Source organism: Anoplophora glabripennis, unplaced genomic scaffold (assembly GCF_000390285.2).
Source record: "Anoplophora glabripennis isolate ALB-LARVAE unplaced genomic scaffold, Agla_2.0 scaffold13, whole genome shotgun sequence".
NCBI classification, from domain to species: domain Eukaryota; kingdom Metazoa; phylum Arthropoda; class Insecta; order Coleoptera; family Cerambycidae; genus Anoplophora; species Anoplophora glabripennis.
Window position 1 is genome coordinate 1,444,994 of NW_019416478.1, and position 19,214 is coordinate 1,464,207.

At 31.3% G+C, this 19,214-nt stretch overlaps 1 protein-coding gene across 1 annotated transcript in view; it reads left to right on the forward strand.

Annotated features, from left to right (window-relative positions):
• LOC108904345 (fatty acyl-CoA reductase wat-like) overlaps positions 1 to 18,890 on the forward strand; it is a 45,637-nt gene extending 26,747 nt beyond the window's left edge. Inside the window, exons 4-9 of the mRNA XM_018706864.1 lie at positions 10,793 to 10,938; positions 11,311 to 11,420; positions 11,736 to 11,928; positions 13,299 to 13,411; positions 13,670 to 13,850; positions 17,693 to 18,890. Coding sequence (XP_018562380.1) covers positions 10,793 to 10,938; positions 11,311 to 11,420; positions 11,736 to 11,928; positions 13,299 to 13,411; positions 13,670 to 13,850; positions 17,693 to 18,044 — 1,095 coding nt within the window. The 3' untranslated portion in view covers positions 18,045 to 18,890. The remainder of the gene's footprint in view (positions 1 to 10,792; positions 10,939 to 11,310; positions 11,421 to 11,735; positions 11,929 to 13,298; positions 13,412 to 13,669; positions 13,851 to 17,692) is intronic.
• Positions 18,891 to 19,214: the final 324 nt, after the last annotated feature.

The following is a 19,214-nucleotide window of genomic DNA, read 5'->3' on the forward strand; positions in this document are numbered from 1 at the left end:
AAAATCAGTGCGATTGTGGAAGATCCGCGGGATCGTCCAGACTAATAATTAGTTAATTTGGCCATAACTTGTAAACTATTCAATTTACCGATTCCAGATTTCGTGTGAGTTATTAGACAGTGATAAGGAATGAGGGGATGCGATACCAAAACGTTTTGGTAATAATAACGCAGTTTATAAATTTTTAATTCAAAAGTCATAAATAAACTTCTTCTGTTTATATTTTTTATCTAATCAATATTTTTTTACGCTCGAGGACTAGTTTTGTAGGTCTTTTGAAGACGAAAAAAAAGTACTTTACTATTTTCTCGTGGAAATGAACAAAAAAAAAAAGTTATAAGCGAAAAACGTGAATTTACGTAAAAATTATACAATTAACCACCCTGTAAACAATCTTCCCCCCATTTTTATGACTGTGTAAACTAATATGTTATTGTACATAATATTTAGCATCTATAGTGATAATTTCAGCTTGCCGAAACAAAAAGTTGCGAAATGGTCATTTCCCAGCTTATTTTCCCGGCCTAGTAATCTGCTGGATCCATATCTTTTTCAAAAAGTTCAAGAACTATTACCGCGAGACCTCGAGCCAAGGATGATTTTTTTGTAATTTCATCCTAGATCATTGGTTTCCACAGGATCAATTCTTTTCACGGATGAAGCTGGGTTTACACGGAGAGGGATTATAAATATGCACAAGTCATGAATAGCATCAATAATAAATGCACCATTATAAAAAATGACATTAAATTATTGAATAGAGTAAACTTTGAGTTTCGGCAAAGGGTTCATCTATTTATAAGAGAAAATGGGAGCCGTTTTGAACAGCATCTTCAGTGTTAATTTTTTTACTATTACTTAATTAGTTTCATACTGTTTGTTAAATTTTGCGTTGAACGAAATTAATAAATAATTTAATAAAACGACAACGTTTTATTTCGTGTTTGCAAAAAATCTTCCAAATCTGAACAACTACATATTTAATCACGACCTACTATTAAAAGTTGCTCCAAAAAAATCCAGGTCTAGAGTACCTTGGCACCAATTTTATTTGCATGTCTGGATGCTAAGGCCCACTTTTGTAACCTAAGTTTAAACTTGCAGATTTAACATAACATACCATTGTTTATCTGTCAAAGATAAACTTCATTTCGGGTTTAAACCTAGGTTATAAAAGTGGGCCTTAAAGCAGTAGTAGCGTAGCCTACCCGCAAATATAAAACCACATATTTTTGTTCGATTTAATTGGTTCACAAAATCGCTATTTTCTCAAAAACGGTTTCTCGAAAAATTGACAAGAATAAAAAACAGTGTAAAATTGAATGTGCTATTAAACTGGTAGACTTTAATTATAAATTAAGTTAGGGTTGAAAAAATTTATAAAATTTTAAGGGTGGCCTACCCCTAAACCTTCACTTCAAGTTTATACCAGCTAATGACGTCAATAAAATAAATATATTTACAAAATGAGGCACTGCTGAAATACCTAGTTTTTTCGATTTTTTTTAAGACATTTTCTGACGCCAATATCTCCGCAAACCATAGGTATGAGAAAAAAAATTCATATGGAAAATCTACCGGTTTTGGTGTCCTCTACACGCACCTGTTCTATGTGCATTGAGTTGTGAGTTACCATGTATTGTAACACTAGTGTTTAACGTAAATTACTTTTAATACCAGTATTAAAAAGAAACTACTATGAGCTTTTTAAAAAACGCTGACGTCTTTGACTCGTTAAAATGCAACATCGGCAAGTTGTAAGTAACGCATGAGTTTCGATGGCAGACAAATTTTTTTGCAGGTCAATGAAAGTAATTAAATAATGAAAACAGTACAACGCTCCCTAAGTGACGACGCATATTAATTTTTTGTTAATATACAGGGTATCCCAGAATATCTGGGCAATCTCTCGGATTTATACAGGGGACGTTAAAATAACATGACACATGACAGAACCATATAAAAATTTTCCCTAGAGCCCCCTCCCCCCTACGGCGATACAGGCCTCTAAAGGATGCCCCTGAAAATCGATTTTCTTTTAATATCTTTTAAAATACGTTGTGTAATTTAATTTTTTAATGCGATAGACATCAGATAGGACAAAATATTTCGTGTTATACAGACGCTACATCCTTACCCACGGAAAATAACAGAATAAGTTATTAAGTTTTTTTTATTTCTTGCATTTTTAATGTAAAAGTAAACAAATATTTACACTCATCGAAACGTAAAAATCAGCCGTCGCTTTGGCAGCGAATTCGTTACTTTTTTAAATGCTTTTACTTAAGTTTTCAACGTTTTCAACTAACACTACTTACATGGTTACGAAAACAATTAGAATCCGTAATTGATTTTCAAATTAACAAGTTAGAATAAACAATGAAAACGTTAAGAGCATCAGAATTAAAATTATGGTTTATATTTGTCGTATGAATAATTTCAATAAATTGACCTGATCCTGTTTTAGGATTAAGCAGTACGTTTTAAGAATGGAACAAAGTCAAACCTTTTCTGTAGCACAACAGCGACATTTCTGTTTTAATTTGTCGGAAATAAATGAGGCAATAAATGCATTTTTGTGAATTTGTCCGTGTGAGCTACACAAATCATTGACCCAGTTATTGTACACTAGAATTTCAAATCATTCAATTATTCAGTTATCTAGATCATTGCTGAAGTGAACATTGCGTTATCTATGAATGCATAAAAAATAATAAATTTCTATAACATGGAATGAATATACTTTGTATGCTCCAATTAATTCCCATAAACCCTAAGCCCAAAAATCCTATGAGTTCGAGGTTGAGCGTACTAGCCTTTTTTGCGTGTAAATGTATTTCCAGATTGATATAATTCGTAAAATATCGGCCATATATCGAATTTCTAGATATTTTTATAATTTTATTGCAAAATTTGACGTGATAGAGTATTTTAGAGTTCAGATTCATAATCAGCGACCCCAAAAACATGTAAGATCCCTACTTCCGGGTGCCGATGAATTTAGGTTTGTGGTGCTGTGTTGTCACTATATTCAAAAATCGACAAATAAGTCGAACTACTAAATTTTAACATGCGACTTCTCAAAGACGAAAAATGATATCGGGATAAATCCAAGTGCGTTTTAAAGAGTACCTAAGTGTAGTACATACTTTAAGCGATGGTTTAATGGTTTCAGCAAAAAAAATTACCTTTCCATGTAAGATAACCTCAAACATGTTAAATAATCGCGATTTTGACACTTTTAGGTTAAGATATCTCGAAAAACACAGCCAATTGAGAAATTTGGACCTCGGATTCTAAATTTTTAGGAATATTTTTAATAAAACCTTTTTAATACAAGAAAAACATAAGAAAAAATGTAAACAACTAAAAAAATAAAGAAATTCAACGAAAATGATAAAATATGTAAAATTGTTGCGTTACATATTATATCTTTATAGTCCAATCAATAGGTAGAAGAGCTTACAAAAATACCACCTGGAAACAAAAAAATATGGTAATATAGGAAAAAAATTAAGAGAGATAATGTTTTTTTCCTGTGGCGCATAAACGGCGAAGTTAACCTAAAAAATTCATAAAACTCAAAAAACGGTTTTTCGCTTATAAAAAAAACTTGAACTCCAATCGAAAAAAGTTAAATAAGAAAGTTGTAGGTATTAAAAAAACTTATGGATTCACATTTTTAAATACTTATATCAATTGCTATATTACTTTTCGAGACATATCGAAGAAATCGTCAAGAATCGACTTTTTTTTGCTGTATTTTTTGCAAATTAAGGTTTTGAAACTTGTTACTTGCTGTAAATATAGCCCTCGGCAAGCAAAAAAGTGCTTTTTTTAAATTAAAAGATATTAAAAATTTTTCGAAAAACAATATTTCGAAAAAAGATCATCTCGAAAATCGGGTAACTGTAGCGGGTGGCGGAGTGGGGGTAACGCTACTCGGCCGCTCCGAAAACTTAATTCGCGCGTTCAAAAGCGCTCTTACTTTCAAAATCTTCATTATCTCGACTTCTGGACCACGTACAAAAATCCTTTTGTACTTATTCTGGGACGAGATAAACAAAAGTGGTTAAAATGAACCACAGTATTTTTTATTGAAAATATAAGTCTTCAACTTCAATTTCTGTAAGAATGGACGCTGTAGCACTTAAGCCTGTGCAATTTTAAAAAAAAAAAAACACAATTATCTTGGCTCTAGAAGGTCGTAGAGCAACGCTTTTTTTTTAAATCGCTTAAAATACCTACCAGCAATCGATTCCTGTAATAAACATTATCGAGAAATGAAAATCGAAAAAAATATTCAAGAAAAACACGACCAAAAATTTTTTACTTTTTTCGTAATCACTCGTTTTTACCAACTCTCAAGGAAAAAAAAGAGCCCTGATTCGTTTCACTACGACTTTTCGTCGAGCAAGAAGAGCCGATTTTCGATATGACCTTTTTTCGAAAAATAGATAATATAACTCGAAAATTATTTTAATATTTTTTAATTTAAAAAAGGCACTTTTTTTGTTTGCTGATGGATACATTTACAGCAAATAACAAGTTTTAAAACCTTAACTTGCAAGAGATACAGTAAAAACAAAAAAGTCGATTTTTGACGGTTTTTTCGATATATCTCGAAAAGTAATACAACAATCGATATATTTAAAAATACAAGTCGATGGTTTTTTTTTTAATAGCTACAATTGTCCCATTTAACTTTTTCGATTCGAGTTAATTTTTTTTATTAGCGAAAAACCGTTTTTTTTTTTATTTTATGCATTTTTTAGCTTAACTTCACCGTTTATGAGCCACAGGAAAAAAACACTATCTCTTAGAATTTTCCTATATCACCATATTTTTTGTTTCCAGGTGATATTTTCTGTAAGCTCTTCTACCTATTGATTAGACTAATTGTCAATAGATGGCTTCGCTTCTATTTTTGAAAAGCCTCTTTACTTTGGAACGCAACTTGTATATCTCCTTTCATACTCGTATTAGATAAATAAGAACATACGTACGATTTCCTGTTAATAATAATTTCTCATAGCTTATGGGACGAATTTTTTATAACTTCTCGGCAATATTTTGCTTAGGTAATTATTTTAAAAGCTGATTCATAAAAAATTTAAAACCGCAATAAAAAAATTCCTTCGTGAAGCATACATTTTTTATGTTAAATATCTTGCGGCCGCTGTTAGCAATTTGCAATTATTATTATAATGTGTAATTATTCAATTACTGGTCACATCTGTAAACAAAAAATACGCCATAAAAATTCTAAGACGCGGAAATAACATTTTACGTAACGAAGGTTGTTTATTCGTTAAAAATTAAATTAAACATTGGTACCATTCAAATACGGCTTAGTACAACTTAAGATGTTAATTCATGTTTGCATTATACATATTTTTTTGATAGATTTTACCACGAAAATCGAGAAGACAGTTAAAATAAATTGATGTCACGATTGTCACGGCATTTGTACAATATCTTACTTCAAATAGAATAAATAAAATTTTAAACATACTATTATTTTTGTTCTACACAGTGGCGTAACATTTATTTTTTACAAAAAGGACTAGATTAGTACTCTCCATGATAAATTAGAAAATAATTGCTAAACAGATTTTCGAGATATGCCTGAAAATGTTTTAAATTTTTTCAATTTCAACACATTTATCTCGAAAATGAACATTCTATTTGAACTGCCCCCCTTGACTTTCATAATAGATTCTGTTGCTGGTCCATTAGTAAATGAACACCCTGTATAAAATAATATACTGTATGTCCGTGGACTGATTTTACAAAAGAACAAATGGACCAGAAGGTGAAAGATATGAAAAAAGGCATAAAAATTTTTGCTTGTTTAGAAAATACAAATCATCATGACGAACATTAATTTTGTTGTACGGGGAGGGTCAAAAACACAAAAATATTTTGCGTAAGATTAAATACACCTTATTTTGCAAGATACGAAAAAAGGCATTCTTGATAAAAGTTTTTGTTTGAAAAATGAATAAGAGTCACGTTATCAAAATTTTTTTTTTTACAGGGAACAAAATACAAAACTAAAATACGTCTACTAAAGTGTAATTTTAGAATAATACGAACATAATTACAATAACTATTAAGCTAAAAAAAAGTAAACAAAGCAATATGATAAAGATATCAAATTTCAAAAACACCACCCCCATATTGAACACATTTTTGTGCCTGTGCCACACCCCGGCACAGGCACAAAATTGGATCATTTCTACCAATCCATCTTGGACCAAATCTATAATTAAGCCATTCTGTTATAGTTTTTCCGAAGTCAATTGAAGAACCTATAATTTCAAGGTATGTACCAGGCTCGGTCGCTAAGCAGCAACTCGGCATTGAAATATTTGANACACCCCGGCACAGGCACAAAATTGGATCATTTCTACCAATCCATCTTGGACCAAATCTATAATTAAGCCATTCTGTTATAGTTTTTCCGAAGTCAATTGAAGAACCAATAACTTCAAGGTATGTACCAGGCACGGTCGCTAAGCAGCAACTCGGCATTGAAATATTTGAAAAACTTGTTCCCACATTTATTTAGCCATACCCATATACAGGTCTCGTTGAACGAAACGTCCAGGTGGTAGAAATGCATACGCTCAGTTGAAGAATGAGCGTACGGGCAAAGACAAATATGCACTGTTGCTTTGGTCTATTGCGTCATAAAATTCAGTTGTCGACAAGTCGCCTGGCAGTGCAGTGCGGTAATGCGGAATTTGGTGTGATTCAGATAATTTTAATTTATTATAGGCACCCTTCTATTAATCATTCATATTACAATTGCGAAAGGGCAAAATAAGAGGGATATTTGGTTTACTAATATTATTACAACATGGCATTCTGGAGACGTTCTGAAACGGAACAATACGAAATTTACCACCAATATAATAAAATTGTTTGAGGGCATAAATAATTAAAATATGTTGTTGGTCAAATGAACATATTAGAAATTTTCTGCACATTATATACAAATTATTATAATTTTCTACTTTTAGCAGACACATTTTTTAGGGACGCCCATGAAACTCATTTAATTTGATTGCTGGGTTTTTTATGCATGTTCAACTGACTTCGGAAATACTGTACCTCACGAGCACAACCATCTTGTTGAAAATACATTCTTTGGAGAAAATGTAATGGTAAATTTTCGAGTTCAACGCTAAAAAATGTATCAAAAATTTCTAAGTACGATATTCTATTGCAGGTGTTATTGAAAAAATACCAGCCTATACATAATAAACTTATAAAAAATCAATATTTCCAATTTAAAATTTTGTCTCCTACCCACAAACAAAAACCTAGTCTTTTCTTTTCATCTCATTCTTCCAATGTTTGAGTAATGTGTGGTTTGGACGGAAATACTTTATTTTCTTTTAAAATCTTCTGAATATTATTTTTTTTCTCAACTTCTAACTGTTTAGCACGATTTCTAAGGGACATCAAAGGAGTTTCTCCAACAGACTGCAGAACTAAAACTGTGGCAGCATCGTTATGGTCATATTTCTTCTTTTTCTTTTTGAGGTTTAAAACCGAACCAGTTCATTGAATTTTTTTTATTATCTTGCAGATTGTCATCCGACTTATTAGGATTCCCACAAATAGTTCCATGACGTAGTGATATGTTACATGACCATCCCCATAATATTTTTAATACAAACCTTTTACTCAGTAGATAGCATTTTGATGAGAACTATGCAGGGGTGTGAGTAAGTACACATGTTCGCAAGTGACCCATTTTTAAGCATTACGTCAAGAGCGCCAGCAGGACGCCGCCGGACGCACCAGCGTTCCAGGAAAGGTCTACGGCGGACTGGCACCGGCGACCAGATGCGTACTCATATACCTACGACCGACTCCACACACAGGGACTCTCCAACGAACACTCACCCCGTCAACTCGTCTTTTTCCATACAACTTAGTTTTCAATAAAATACTTTATTATTACCGTTGAGAGAGCGTTTTATTTTTGCTGTACAGCGAAAGCAACCCTCACTTCATTAAATAAAGACAAATGTATCATTAAGTGTCATTATTATTTTACGATTAATGACTCTGATTAAAGGAGTGTTAGAGAATACTTAATTCAATTTTTAATAACGTCAATTTTATTCACTTTTCAAGCAAAAGCCTTTATCAAGAATACCTTTTTTCGTATCTTGCAAAATAAGGTACGTTTGCTCTTACGTAAAATAACATTTTTGTGTTTTGACCCACCCTGTGCAACAAAATTGAAGTTCGACATGGTTATTCGTATTTTCTAAACAAGTACAAACTTTTACCAAGATTGCCTTTTTTCGTATCTTTCACTTTTTGGTCCATTTGTCTGTCCTCTTATAAAGACAATCCGTGGACATACTGTATAATAATGTAAACATTAATTAACATCGTAAGTAGCACTAGGCCGTATTTGAATAAGACCACTGTTTATGTTAATTAACTCAAAAAAAAATTAAACAATCTTCGTTTCGTGTACGAAAAATAGGTAACTCTCCCGTATAAAAAAAGGAAAACTACGTCCCATTTTAGATCCATTATTCGCCAAGAATGAATTAAAGTACCTACCCAACAAAGCACCGGTTCGTTACGTAAAACCTCGTATAGACATCGATCTCGTCAGCATTTCTGTAATAGAATTTCTATAAATGTATTTGGCTTACGTTATTTCTTTTGTAACACGGCTTATAATAACTCGTCTGTACTTACAATCACACACATACCTGTTGCCTATTTTGAAATTCCTAGAGAAACTTTGTTATCCATCAGCGGATTGAACCGATTGACCTTAACAGGCCATTTTCAGTTTACGTGGATGGAAAGAAAGTTTACTTATAGCTAGTGTGGAAATTCTCGCCTCTTGATCTCCCTTTATAAAAAATATGGTTCACAATAAGATGGGACACTATTTATATTATTATTGATACTAAGAGTCGTTCCGGTAATGAATGTTGTGTGCATAAAGTAGAACTTTTAGTATATTTGTCGAGTTAGAAGTTAATTCTAAATTAGTATCTACAGGGTGTCCCGTTCATGTTTTAAAAAAACATAAAAATATATCGAAAAATATGTTCTTTTGGAATATGGAAAAATACAGGTATGTTCCTGGAGAAAATATTTCATGACGTCATCAACACGATTTTCGAAATTTCTAACTCTAATTTTTGGTGCAAAATGCACTTCAATCCATGCCGCTTGTACTCCATAATTCAAATTTTCAGTAACATTTTTCGTTACCCTATAATATCGTTGAGGACCGGCTACGAAATACTTAAAATCGCTTTTGATGTTTATTTAGGTATTTGCTGCTACTATTACTGTTTAAGGAGGTATATAGGGTTTACTCAAATGCACAGATGTACGTGAATTTTATATAGCGTATTACCCTGTGCGTCATATTTTTTTGAAATTTTTTTTAATCTACATTTTGAGATATTGTTGTTGAAAGTTGTTCATTTTAACATATGTTTATATGGCGGAGATGGACGGTGCGGCTCTTTTTTTGACCGTAACTGAGAAAAAATGTAGAAATTGTGAAACAAAACTTTTCCATAAGACAGTACACAATATTATCTTTGATGTAAAACTAATGTAAGTTTTAAACATAGTACAGCTGTATTAATTAGAAACAGAAACCAATAATTGCATTTCTGTCTGACTTGAGGATTAATGTGGCAACGTAGCAATCAGCTGACAGCAGGAGGGAATACATTTGAAAGATTTGATAAAAACGAAATTGATTTCAAACATATACATTTTTCCTAAATCTCATGTACATTGTTATCAACAGTAAATTATCCACAACAGATGATTTTTTGTAATGTTTTTAAAAAACTAGATTAATTAAAAAAGACTAGGAAGCTGTGATATATTTATTGGAATAAAAAATACAGTTAATAAATAAATTTAATATATTTAATGGTTTATAAAAACATCGTAATCCGTACCCAGCAATATTTAGTGTTACATAAAGTTTTCTTTACTTGATTAATATGATTAGTAATACTTGAGATAAAAGCATTTGTACGGAATAACAAAGGAACATAAATATTTCTCAGCAAACTTTATATCTAAAAAATTACTTTTGTAACACTACTAAAATATAGATGAAAAACACGAACAGTGAGTAATAATGTAATTTCTATCACAGAACCTTCAAAATTGCATTGCATCCTTTGACTTGGACGAGAGATGGGCGCGAGTGTCATTTCATTTCTTTAGAACTAAATTAACATAATTCTCGTTGTTTTACCAGTTCACATGATTTACGGATTTTAAATAAAGGATACAAATCTTCGCGAGGATAATACGATATATTTGCTATACATAGTTTACACACAATACATTTTTGAACGCGTACGCATCTTTACCCGAATTTGACGCGCAATATCTCCGATGTCCTAGGTCTGTAGGTTCGCAGTGTGAACAACTGCTAGTCAATTATTAGCGCTGTTGCCACATCTACATAGTTTTTATGCGTTCATTAAATATAATTTAAAACTACTTAAATATGATATTTTTATGTAGTTAATTAGTCAATATGTATGCTATGTGCATATGAGTAGATTTCTTTGCTATATAGATAATGTTTATCGCAAATAATTTGAATAGAATTTATTTTTTTTCAAATTGGCAGCGGGCTTTAGTCCCATAAGAAAAGCATAGGACCCCCTGCGCTCCTCACTTTCCTCGGACCCCGATATACCTCCTTAAATCTTACTAATTTGATCGATGACGTTTATAAATATATTTTTTTTTATTTTAGGCTGTAGTACACGTTTCCACAGCGTTTTCAAACTGTAACAGAGAAGACATCGACGAAACCTTCTACGAAACACCAATTAGTGGCGAGAAATTAATTACTCTAGTCGAATGTTTAGACGACGAAAAACTAAACAAAATTACTCCAACGTAAGTACCAATGTATAAAAATAATGATAATAATATTCGTAATAAAATCGTGGACGTAGGATCGCTTTTTTTCTGAAGACTTAGGATTTTCGACAAACTTTCGAATATTTAAAAATTGAACTTAGAGATCACCCGCTTATGGGGGACCTGAGCTGAATGTATCTAACACGTTTTATCGATATAGCGATAACGGCTTTTTTATTGGAGAACTATTCGAAAAATAAAAATAATAGTAATAATAATTCGATTTACGATTAGATAGCAGTATTAAAAGAAAATGTTCCCCCCTGCTTCCTCTATGGACGCCAATGAACATCACTGTTAATTTAAATAAAACGGCGTTCTAAAAAGACATATTTTTGTGAATTTCAGATTACTTGGTGATTTCCCAAATACATACGCCTTCACGAAGTGCGTAGCAGAAGATGTAGTAAGGGCAGAAGGGAAAAATCTACCCATCGCTTTATATCGACCTTCTATAGGTAAGCCTTTGCAACACTTAAGTCCATTTTTTATTGCATTAGCGACTTAGTTGTTGAGGATCACTTTGAGCAATATCTTTGAAAGATTTTTGTTTGATATTTATTTGCACGACCGCATTTTTTTAAATAAAAAAGATTGGGTAGAGGATAAAAATCTCTTCCAACTTGACTAATTTAAAACTGATCTAATTTGCTGAACCTTTGAAGGCGTATTCCTAAGGGAATTGGACACGTTGCATGCTTGAAAAAAATATATAATAATGATAAACGAGATGAAGAGCTTTAGTGGGTGATACTTTTTTTTCTTTTACATAGTCATCGCTACAGTGAAAGAACCTGTAGCAGGGTGGATAGACAACGTATACGGAGCCACTGGAATACTGCTTGGTGTTGCAATTGGTTTGCTCAGGACTCTTCACGCGAAGAAAGAGAACAATGCCGAACTGGTACCTGCCGATTATGTCATCAATAGCTGTTTAGCTGCAGCTTGGGATGTCGCCTCGATAAAGTATGTTTTAGAGGCATAAGTGTTTTAAGAATGTTTTTCTTACTTTCTAGTCAGCAATGTAATATTTCCCTTTTCATTGTTATTCCTTGTTTCCCTTACTCTTTTCAAATTGAACACCAAAGGTGGGTCACCAGAAAAGCATATTTTAGTTGTCAATTCTCTGTACAGGGTGTTTTTGATTTACATTATTTTTACACTCATAATTAAGTATTAATATAAACTTTATGTAGATGAGATATAAACGTTATAATACTTTAATATCATTTGTGGATATAATTTGTATTTGTTGGATTTTTCCCATTTTAAAAATATGTATATAACAGCCATATTTTAAATGTTATAAGACTAATCAAATATTGGAAATTTTCATAATTTGAGGAGCAATTCATAAAACAGTTTATTAACCTTCAAAGTTCACACTTGGTGCAAATTCAGGTTTTACCAACTTTGAACTTTTGTCTACTTTATTTGTTAACGAAAATAGCGTATTTACATCAAAACCGGGGTAAAATTTTCCAAGAAATCGAATGATGTAATTAGGTTAGAAAAAAAATAATTTGTTAATAAAAAATGCGATAATTACTTTTTTAAATTCGTATTTTTTTTATAAATAATGGCTAGAGAAAAAGTAAAAAAAGGGTTTTGAAGTTCAGTCCATATTTAAAAAAAAATACCCCATATTGATAAAATGATATCGATTTTTGAAGTTGTGATTTTTGTCTCATTTTCTATAAATTGATGTTTATTTTGCACTCCTTTGCATAAAAATATTAATATTAAATTTAAATATTATTATCCGTAAATATTGACAAATGCATGTTACTATTAAAATATTAATGAAAAAAAATATTTGAAAAAATATATTCTGGTCTATTCGACACGTAAAATGAGGTAAAAAAAGCGGAAATTTGCATTTCATTTTATCTTTTTTTTTTATTTCTAGATTGTATGATATAAATTCAGCCACACTTTTGTCCACACTAAAGTCACACTAGTGCGAATTCACACTGATTGGGCTTTCCACACTCTCTAGTTTGGCCGACAATAACAAACTGATGCCAGCTATGGTACGGCTTGATTGTTTGGGCTATAGAAGGAATTATCTTGGTGGTGGAACCTTCGGTAGCTACTACCTGCGACATGCCAGCTGTCAACAAAAACGGTGCTGCGAATTCGCACTAGTGTGACCTATGACGGTTAATAAGCTTTTATTAATATGAAACTGATAGTTTTACATTAATTAATATATCTATTATTTTTGGTAGCTGACATTCCTTCTATATTTTTACATCTTAAACTCGCAATATTTAACTGTTTTCCATTAAATTGCTTTGTTCAACAAATTAATCCAATATTTTTTCAATTCCTAGAACACTAAACGATAACAAAGAGACTCAGGATAAATTGAGCAGAGAAGAAAAATTCGACAAGGAAATACCCGTCTACAATTTTGTTAGTTCACCACAAAGTCCACTTACATGGGGTGAGTAGGGTAACTTGTAAACAATACAACGGGATTATAGACGAAGGCAAATATGAATAAGGATTAGTAATTAAGAAAACCGCTATGGAATACTCTTCTATTTTATTGTAATAAATAAAGTAATAAGTTCCAAAAGGTTGTTGCAACACCGCTATTACACCCATGTTTTATAACATTTAATAATATCTTAATAGATAATAAATTAGTAGTAACATTTTTTATAAATATTTTGCTGAATATTTCGTGTTTTTTTTCCAGATGATTTCCAGAAACTGTCCACAAAACACTGCGTGCAAATACCATCGGAGAAGGTGGTGTGGCACAGTTACTTCCGAATGATATCCAACAAATATCTAAACCTGATAGCTGTACTTGTTTTACATAACATTCCCGCCTACGTTGTCGACTTTATAGCAGTCTGCCTGGGAAAGAAGCCAATGTAAGTAAACATGTGCTTTCATCTTACTCAATTATAGGGTACAAATACTTATACACCAGGAAAATTAGCGAAAATAAAAGAGAAACTCGAAAAAAGTCCTATCTGCGATATTATTGTATAATTGTCTAGAGGAACATAATACAAGATATTACAAAAATACAAAAATTTACAGCGCGCATCAATTTGAACTTTGGATTTGACTTTTATCGCGCGCGCGACTCGCTTGGACGAGCTTCCCCCACCACCACGCCGGACATTTTACTTAGCAAGTATCTTCTCTTTAAAGGGCTCGCGAGTCGTTAATTTTCCACATTTTTTAATGTAATTCACGGGAAATCGTAGTTTACATCGTAAACTTTATTTTGCGAAAAATTCAAGTCTTAATGTTTATCTCCTGTTGGTCGTAGAGGGTGCTTTTTTAAATTGTAATTTTTTTGCCAACTATCCATTGAATCTATTTTAGGTGAGGTAGTATAAATAGCAACAATTTTATTCAAATTGTTTATAAGCGAAAAACGCATGTTTTTTAATGCACAATTTGAAAATGTTAATGTCAAGAAACCGGTGATATTTTCTAATAAGTCGCTTAATTACGTCTTTAAGATTACAATGACGCTTTCAGAATCATGTTTGGTTGAAAATTAACGCCTGTACAGAGGCTTAAAGTTCATAACTTTTGGAGCCTGCGTTATAAACAAATTGAATTTTGTGAAAACTATTGCACCTACAGCGCCCACTTTTGGCACACTTTTAAAGTATAACAAAACCCTCAACTTGTCATAGGTTTTATAAAATTTTAACAATAAATGCGATGGTTATAAACAAATTAAAAAATGGGCACTTTTCTTGTTTTTTTTGCAAATAACTTTTTTGTTTATTAACCGATTTTAATTTAACAAGTCTCATTTTGTAGATAATTTTATTCCCTACATGCTGTCTGTGAGTCACTTTTCGCTAAAATTGATGGTTTTCCCTGCAGTGTGAAAAACTATTTTCCTCACTTATTTGTTTAAATAGAAAAGTTAGCTAATAAAATTTTTTGACTTCTGTTTAATTTATTTATGAACGACATCAACGTATATTAACAGCATTACACTGATGCATGCCAATTGTTTGGAATTGCAGTGATATAACAAAGATTAACACATGGTATAAAGCCAACTTTTTGCCAATTAATACCAAGAATGTTTTTGCATTTCATTTCCCAAAAAAAAATCATTTTACCTGTATTGTGCATATAAAACTGATGAGATATTTTAATCAAAATGTAACCAATTCAAGGATTTCAGTGTCATGTTTGACTCCAAACAAACTTTCGTCAGTCACATTAATCACATCACAAAAAGTTCTTGGTTCGTTATAAACTCATTTATTATCTACCACAAGCTTAAAGATGACTTTTTTATTCTGTTTTATTTAAACTTATAAATGGGATAATTATAATATTTAAATTTTAATATATTGAGTTGCAGAGTATCCCTCGAGTGTTTATTTTATTTAATACACCAAGGACTTCTTCAATTTGCATAAATAGGTGCTGTATCAACATTTTTTTGACATTTTTTGTTATAATACCACTGTATAAAACGATGAATTCTCAACTTTAATTAAATCCGTTTCTATAGGTATATGTATTTATTTTTAGACTTTTTTAAAAGTTTTTGTGCACTTATGTATATTTGATATTTTGTTTATGTTAATTTTAACTGTCATGTAACTGATCACTAGCCTAACTTGGCAGTTGACATCAAATAAATAAAGGTAGGCAGAGGTAAATAAGTATTGAATATGTGTAAATTAATTTCTGTGGTGACGATAGGTAATATTCTGTCAAATTTTAATGGTGGTTTTTGTCACAAACAGTTCTTATAAACATGTTTTCGAGATGCAGGATGCTGAAATAAAAAGAAAAATCACGTGTTTAAGTATCTCTTAAATAACTATTAACGCAGATGCAGACGCAGTGATTATATCCCGTCAGTCCGCTGCAAAATAGCCGAATGATTTCTCCCTTCAAGGTATCGTTAATTATGCGCATGCTGACCAATGAACAAGTACAATTAGCCGGTAACCGTAGAACATGCACCAGTAAAGGTAATTGTTAATTGCAAAAAAATTATAATATTACAATTATATTTACACGTATGCCGAGCATACTAAACGGTATTTTAGCAGCAACAATTAATCGGAAAACGGTCGGCATACTGGCAGAGTGGAATCGAAGATTCGGGCGAGTCGTTATTTTTCAAAATTTTAATTTAAAATCGAGGATAACTACAAAACTATTCATCTCACAAAAAAATACAATGTAATTATAAGTAAAAAAAATCATGAACGTAGCAATTTTAAATTCTTTAGGGGATTGTAGATAGATAGATAGATAAATTTATTAACTACTTTTTATACAAAGAAGTACAATTGTAGTAAGTCAAACATATATCAATAGTAAAAAAAAGAAAAATATTAAAAATCAATAATGCACAATGTATAAAACAAAAAATAACAGATTAACAAAACTTACATAACGGCAAAAGTACAGTTAAAATAATCAAGACAAGCAATAATTAAAAATTTAAAAACATGGTGGTAGCACTCAGATACTCCTGCACCGAATAAAAAAAAAAGATATTTCCTGATACTTTTAAATTTACAAGAGTTTAACTCTTTTACGGCATCAGGTAAAATATTGTAAAGATTTAGCTGAGGGATTAGTATCTTTCAGAAAATTAAAAATGGTTATACCAATGATTTTTTTTTATATTTTTCATAACTAAGTTGTATTTCCAACAAAAAATTGCTAACGATTTTTTTCATGTGGTGAATAGCCTCGTTATTTTCGATTTATTCAAGTATGGCATGGTCATTTTAATTCAGCAACACTTTTTATTGATTTGTGACGACCAATCTGTCACTAAAGTATGGCAGAGTGTATCATTAACACCCTGTATATTCATGGAGAATTCACGAACAAAAGAGAGTTACACATATTTGCAAGTACACATAAAAAGTTTCTATAAAATGTTGATTAAAATTATAGAATAAGCAAGCACAAGAAAAGTAAAGTTAATTAATAAACTACTTAAAAAGTGGCTTCTAGTAAGTAGAAGACTGATGATGTGGTATGAACCATATGTAAGAAGAAGAAATTGATGAAAAGTTCAAAATCTAGTGTTTCATAATGATGTGCAAGGTGTTTAAAAAATAATTTTGGGGGGGTATTTCCAATTTTTTTTTATTTGAGCACTCCCTGAGAAAATATTAAAATCTCAAAATGCCGAAAAATTAGCTTTTATTTTTTTTTATTAAATGTTTAATTCATATTTGCTTAGCTTTTCCTATTGATAAAAAATAATTTTTGCAAAAAGCATGTCAAAAATGACAATCGTTTTTGGTAACTGTCATACTAATTATGTCGGCAAGGAAAATAACTTATTTTTTTGCTCGTAAACCATTAAGTATACGAAAAAATGAGGAGAGTTCTAAATGAAATGTAGTATTAAAAGCTATTTTTTTGTTGGAATTGATTAACATAGAAAAAAGTTGTGAGAGAAACAAAACCAAGGGGTGCTAATTTCTTTGATTCAGACATAAACCAGAAAAAAAAACTACCAAAAATACTATTCAACTAGTTGTGTGTACCAAAATTGAAATTTCTAAGTTTAACCGTTTTCGTGAAAAAAAATAAAAGCTAATTTTTTCTGCCATTTTGAGATTTGAATATTTTCTTCCCCTAAAATTACTTTGTAAACACCTCCTTAAAATATTTCCACATCATTGTGAAACACCCTGTATATTTAATTTTTTGAATAATTACAAAGCTTAATATTCCTATTTCTTTACAGGTTGGTCAAGGGCTACCAAAAAATCAACAAGTTCAGCGACGTGCTCGCCTACTTTTGCACACGCCAGTGGAATTTCAAAAACGGAAACATCCAGGCCCTTTGGAAGCGGATGAAAAAGCAGGACAAGGAGCTTTTCGAGTTCAGCATGGGCGATTTCAACTGGGACATGTATTTTTATACCTACACCAGAGGTGCGAGGGTGTATCTACTGAAAGATCCTTTGGACACCATCCCCAAAGGCGCTGTGAAATACTACAAACTTATGGTGGCCCATTATGCGCTGCTGACGGTGCTGTGTATTTTGATGTTCAAGCTGTGGATGGTAGTGCTAGGTTGTTTTTTTGAGTTCTGACGATTTTTTTAAAAGAAGGTATACATTATTTGCTAAATTGTACGTATCAGACTTCAAGTAAAATATCATCAAGTGTGGAGGTAGTTAATAAAGTTACTTGTTTAATTTAATTAAATTTAATTTAGTTAAACAGAACAGTATTTAAATGTCAAATTTTTCAAATGTACCTATGCCTATGCCTTCATCATCTTCAAAGGAAGCGAATTAATATCTAAAATAGACGAATCTATAAATTTTTGTAATAGTTATTATGGATATATGTAATATGAATGTAAAAAATAAGTTTATTTACAATAACCATAAAAACTGATAGGGGAATGTAATTTTATTTATTACTACTATTACTACTTATTATATTTTACTGAGTGTAATATTTGTTTATATCTTAGAGCATATACCATATGGAGGAGGCACCAGGTGTTAAAAAGTGTAGACTTTGTATAGAGAAATGGCGATAGTATCCGCTCTCCCTCTCTAATCGTTGAGGAAGAGTGTGGAGAGAGAAAGAAGTACCCAAACTATATCTTTCTCTTTCTCTGTCGCTCGTCTACACTGTCGCCGTAAACGTACTTAATCCATGTCGTACATGTTCTAGGGTTTATACATATATGATGTATCCAATCGTATTTAAATATTAAAAAAATGTATATAGTTTAACTGTATATAGTTATTTTTACTATTTGTATGTATTTATAAGGAGTAATTTATGTCGTAATTATACTTTTTAAGATTGAATAAATCGAAAAGCAGTGGTAAAACATTATTGTCTCCAGTTGAAGAGCACGGGGGAAAAGGAGGAATGTCACATTTACATGTTTGTTCAGAATAAGCTTTTTAAACTTTGCAACTGTGTACATATTTGTTATTTAAATATATAAAGTTTTTAATTTCAAAATTACCTTAAAAAATCTATGATTAAAACAATCATGAAGTAATGTTCGCAAATATTTTATTTTAGTAAAAAAAAATATGTTGAATAAGTAACAAACTCACAAAATACGACTGAAAACGGTGGAATGTCACAAAAAATTTATTAACATACAACTGAAAAATGGGGAATGTCCAAAGAAAGGTAGGTCAGTCGTTACAAAACATAAGAATATTCTTACAAATAATTTGCTATATCTAATCAGTCATGATATTGGTTAGAAAAGGGCAATTGGGTATAAT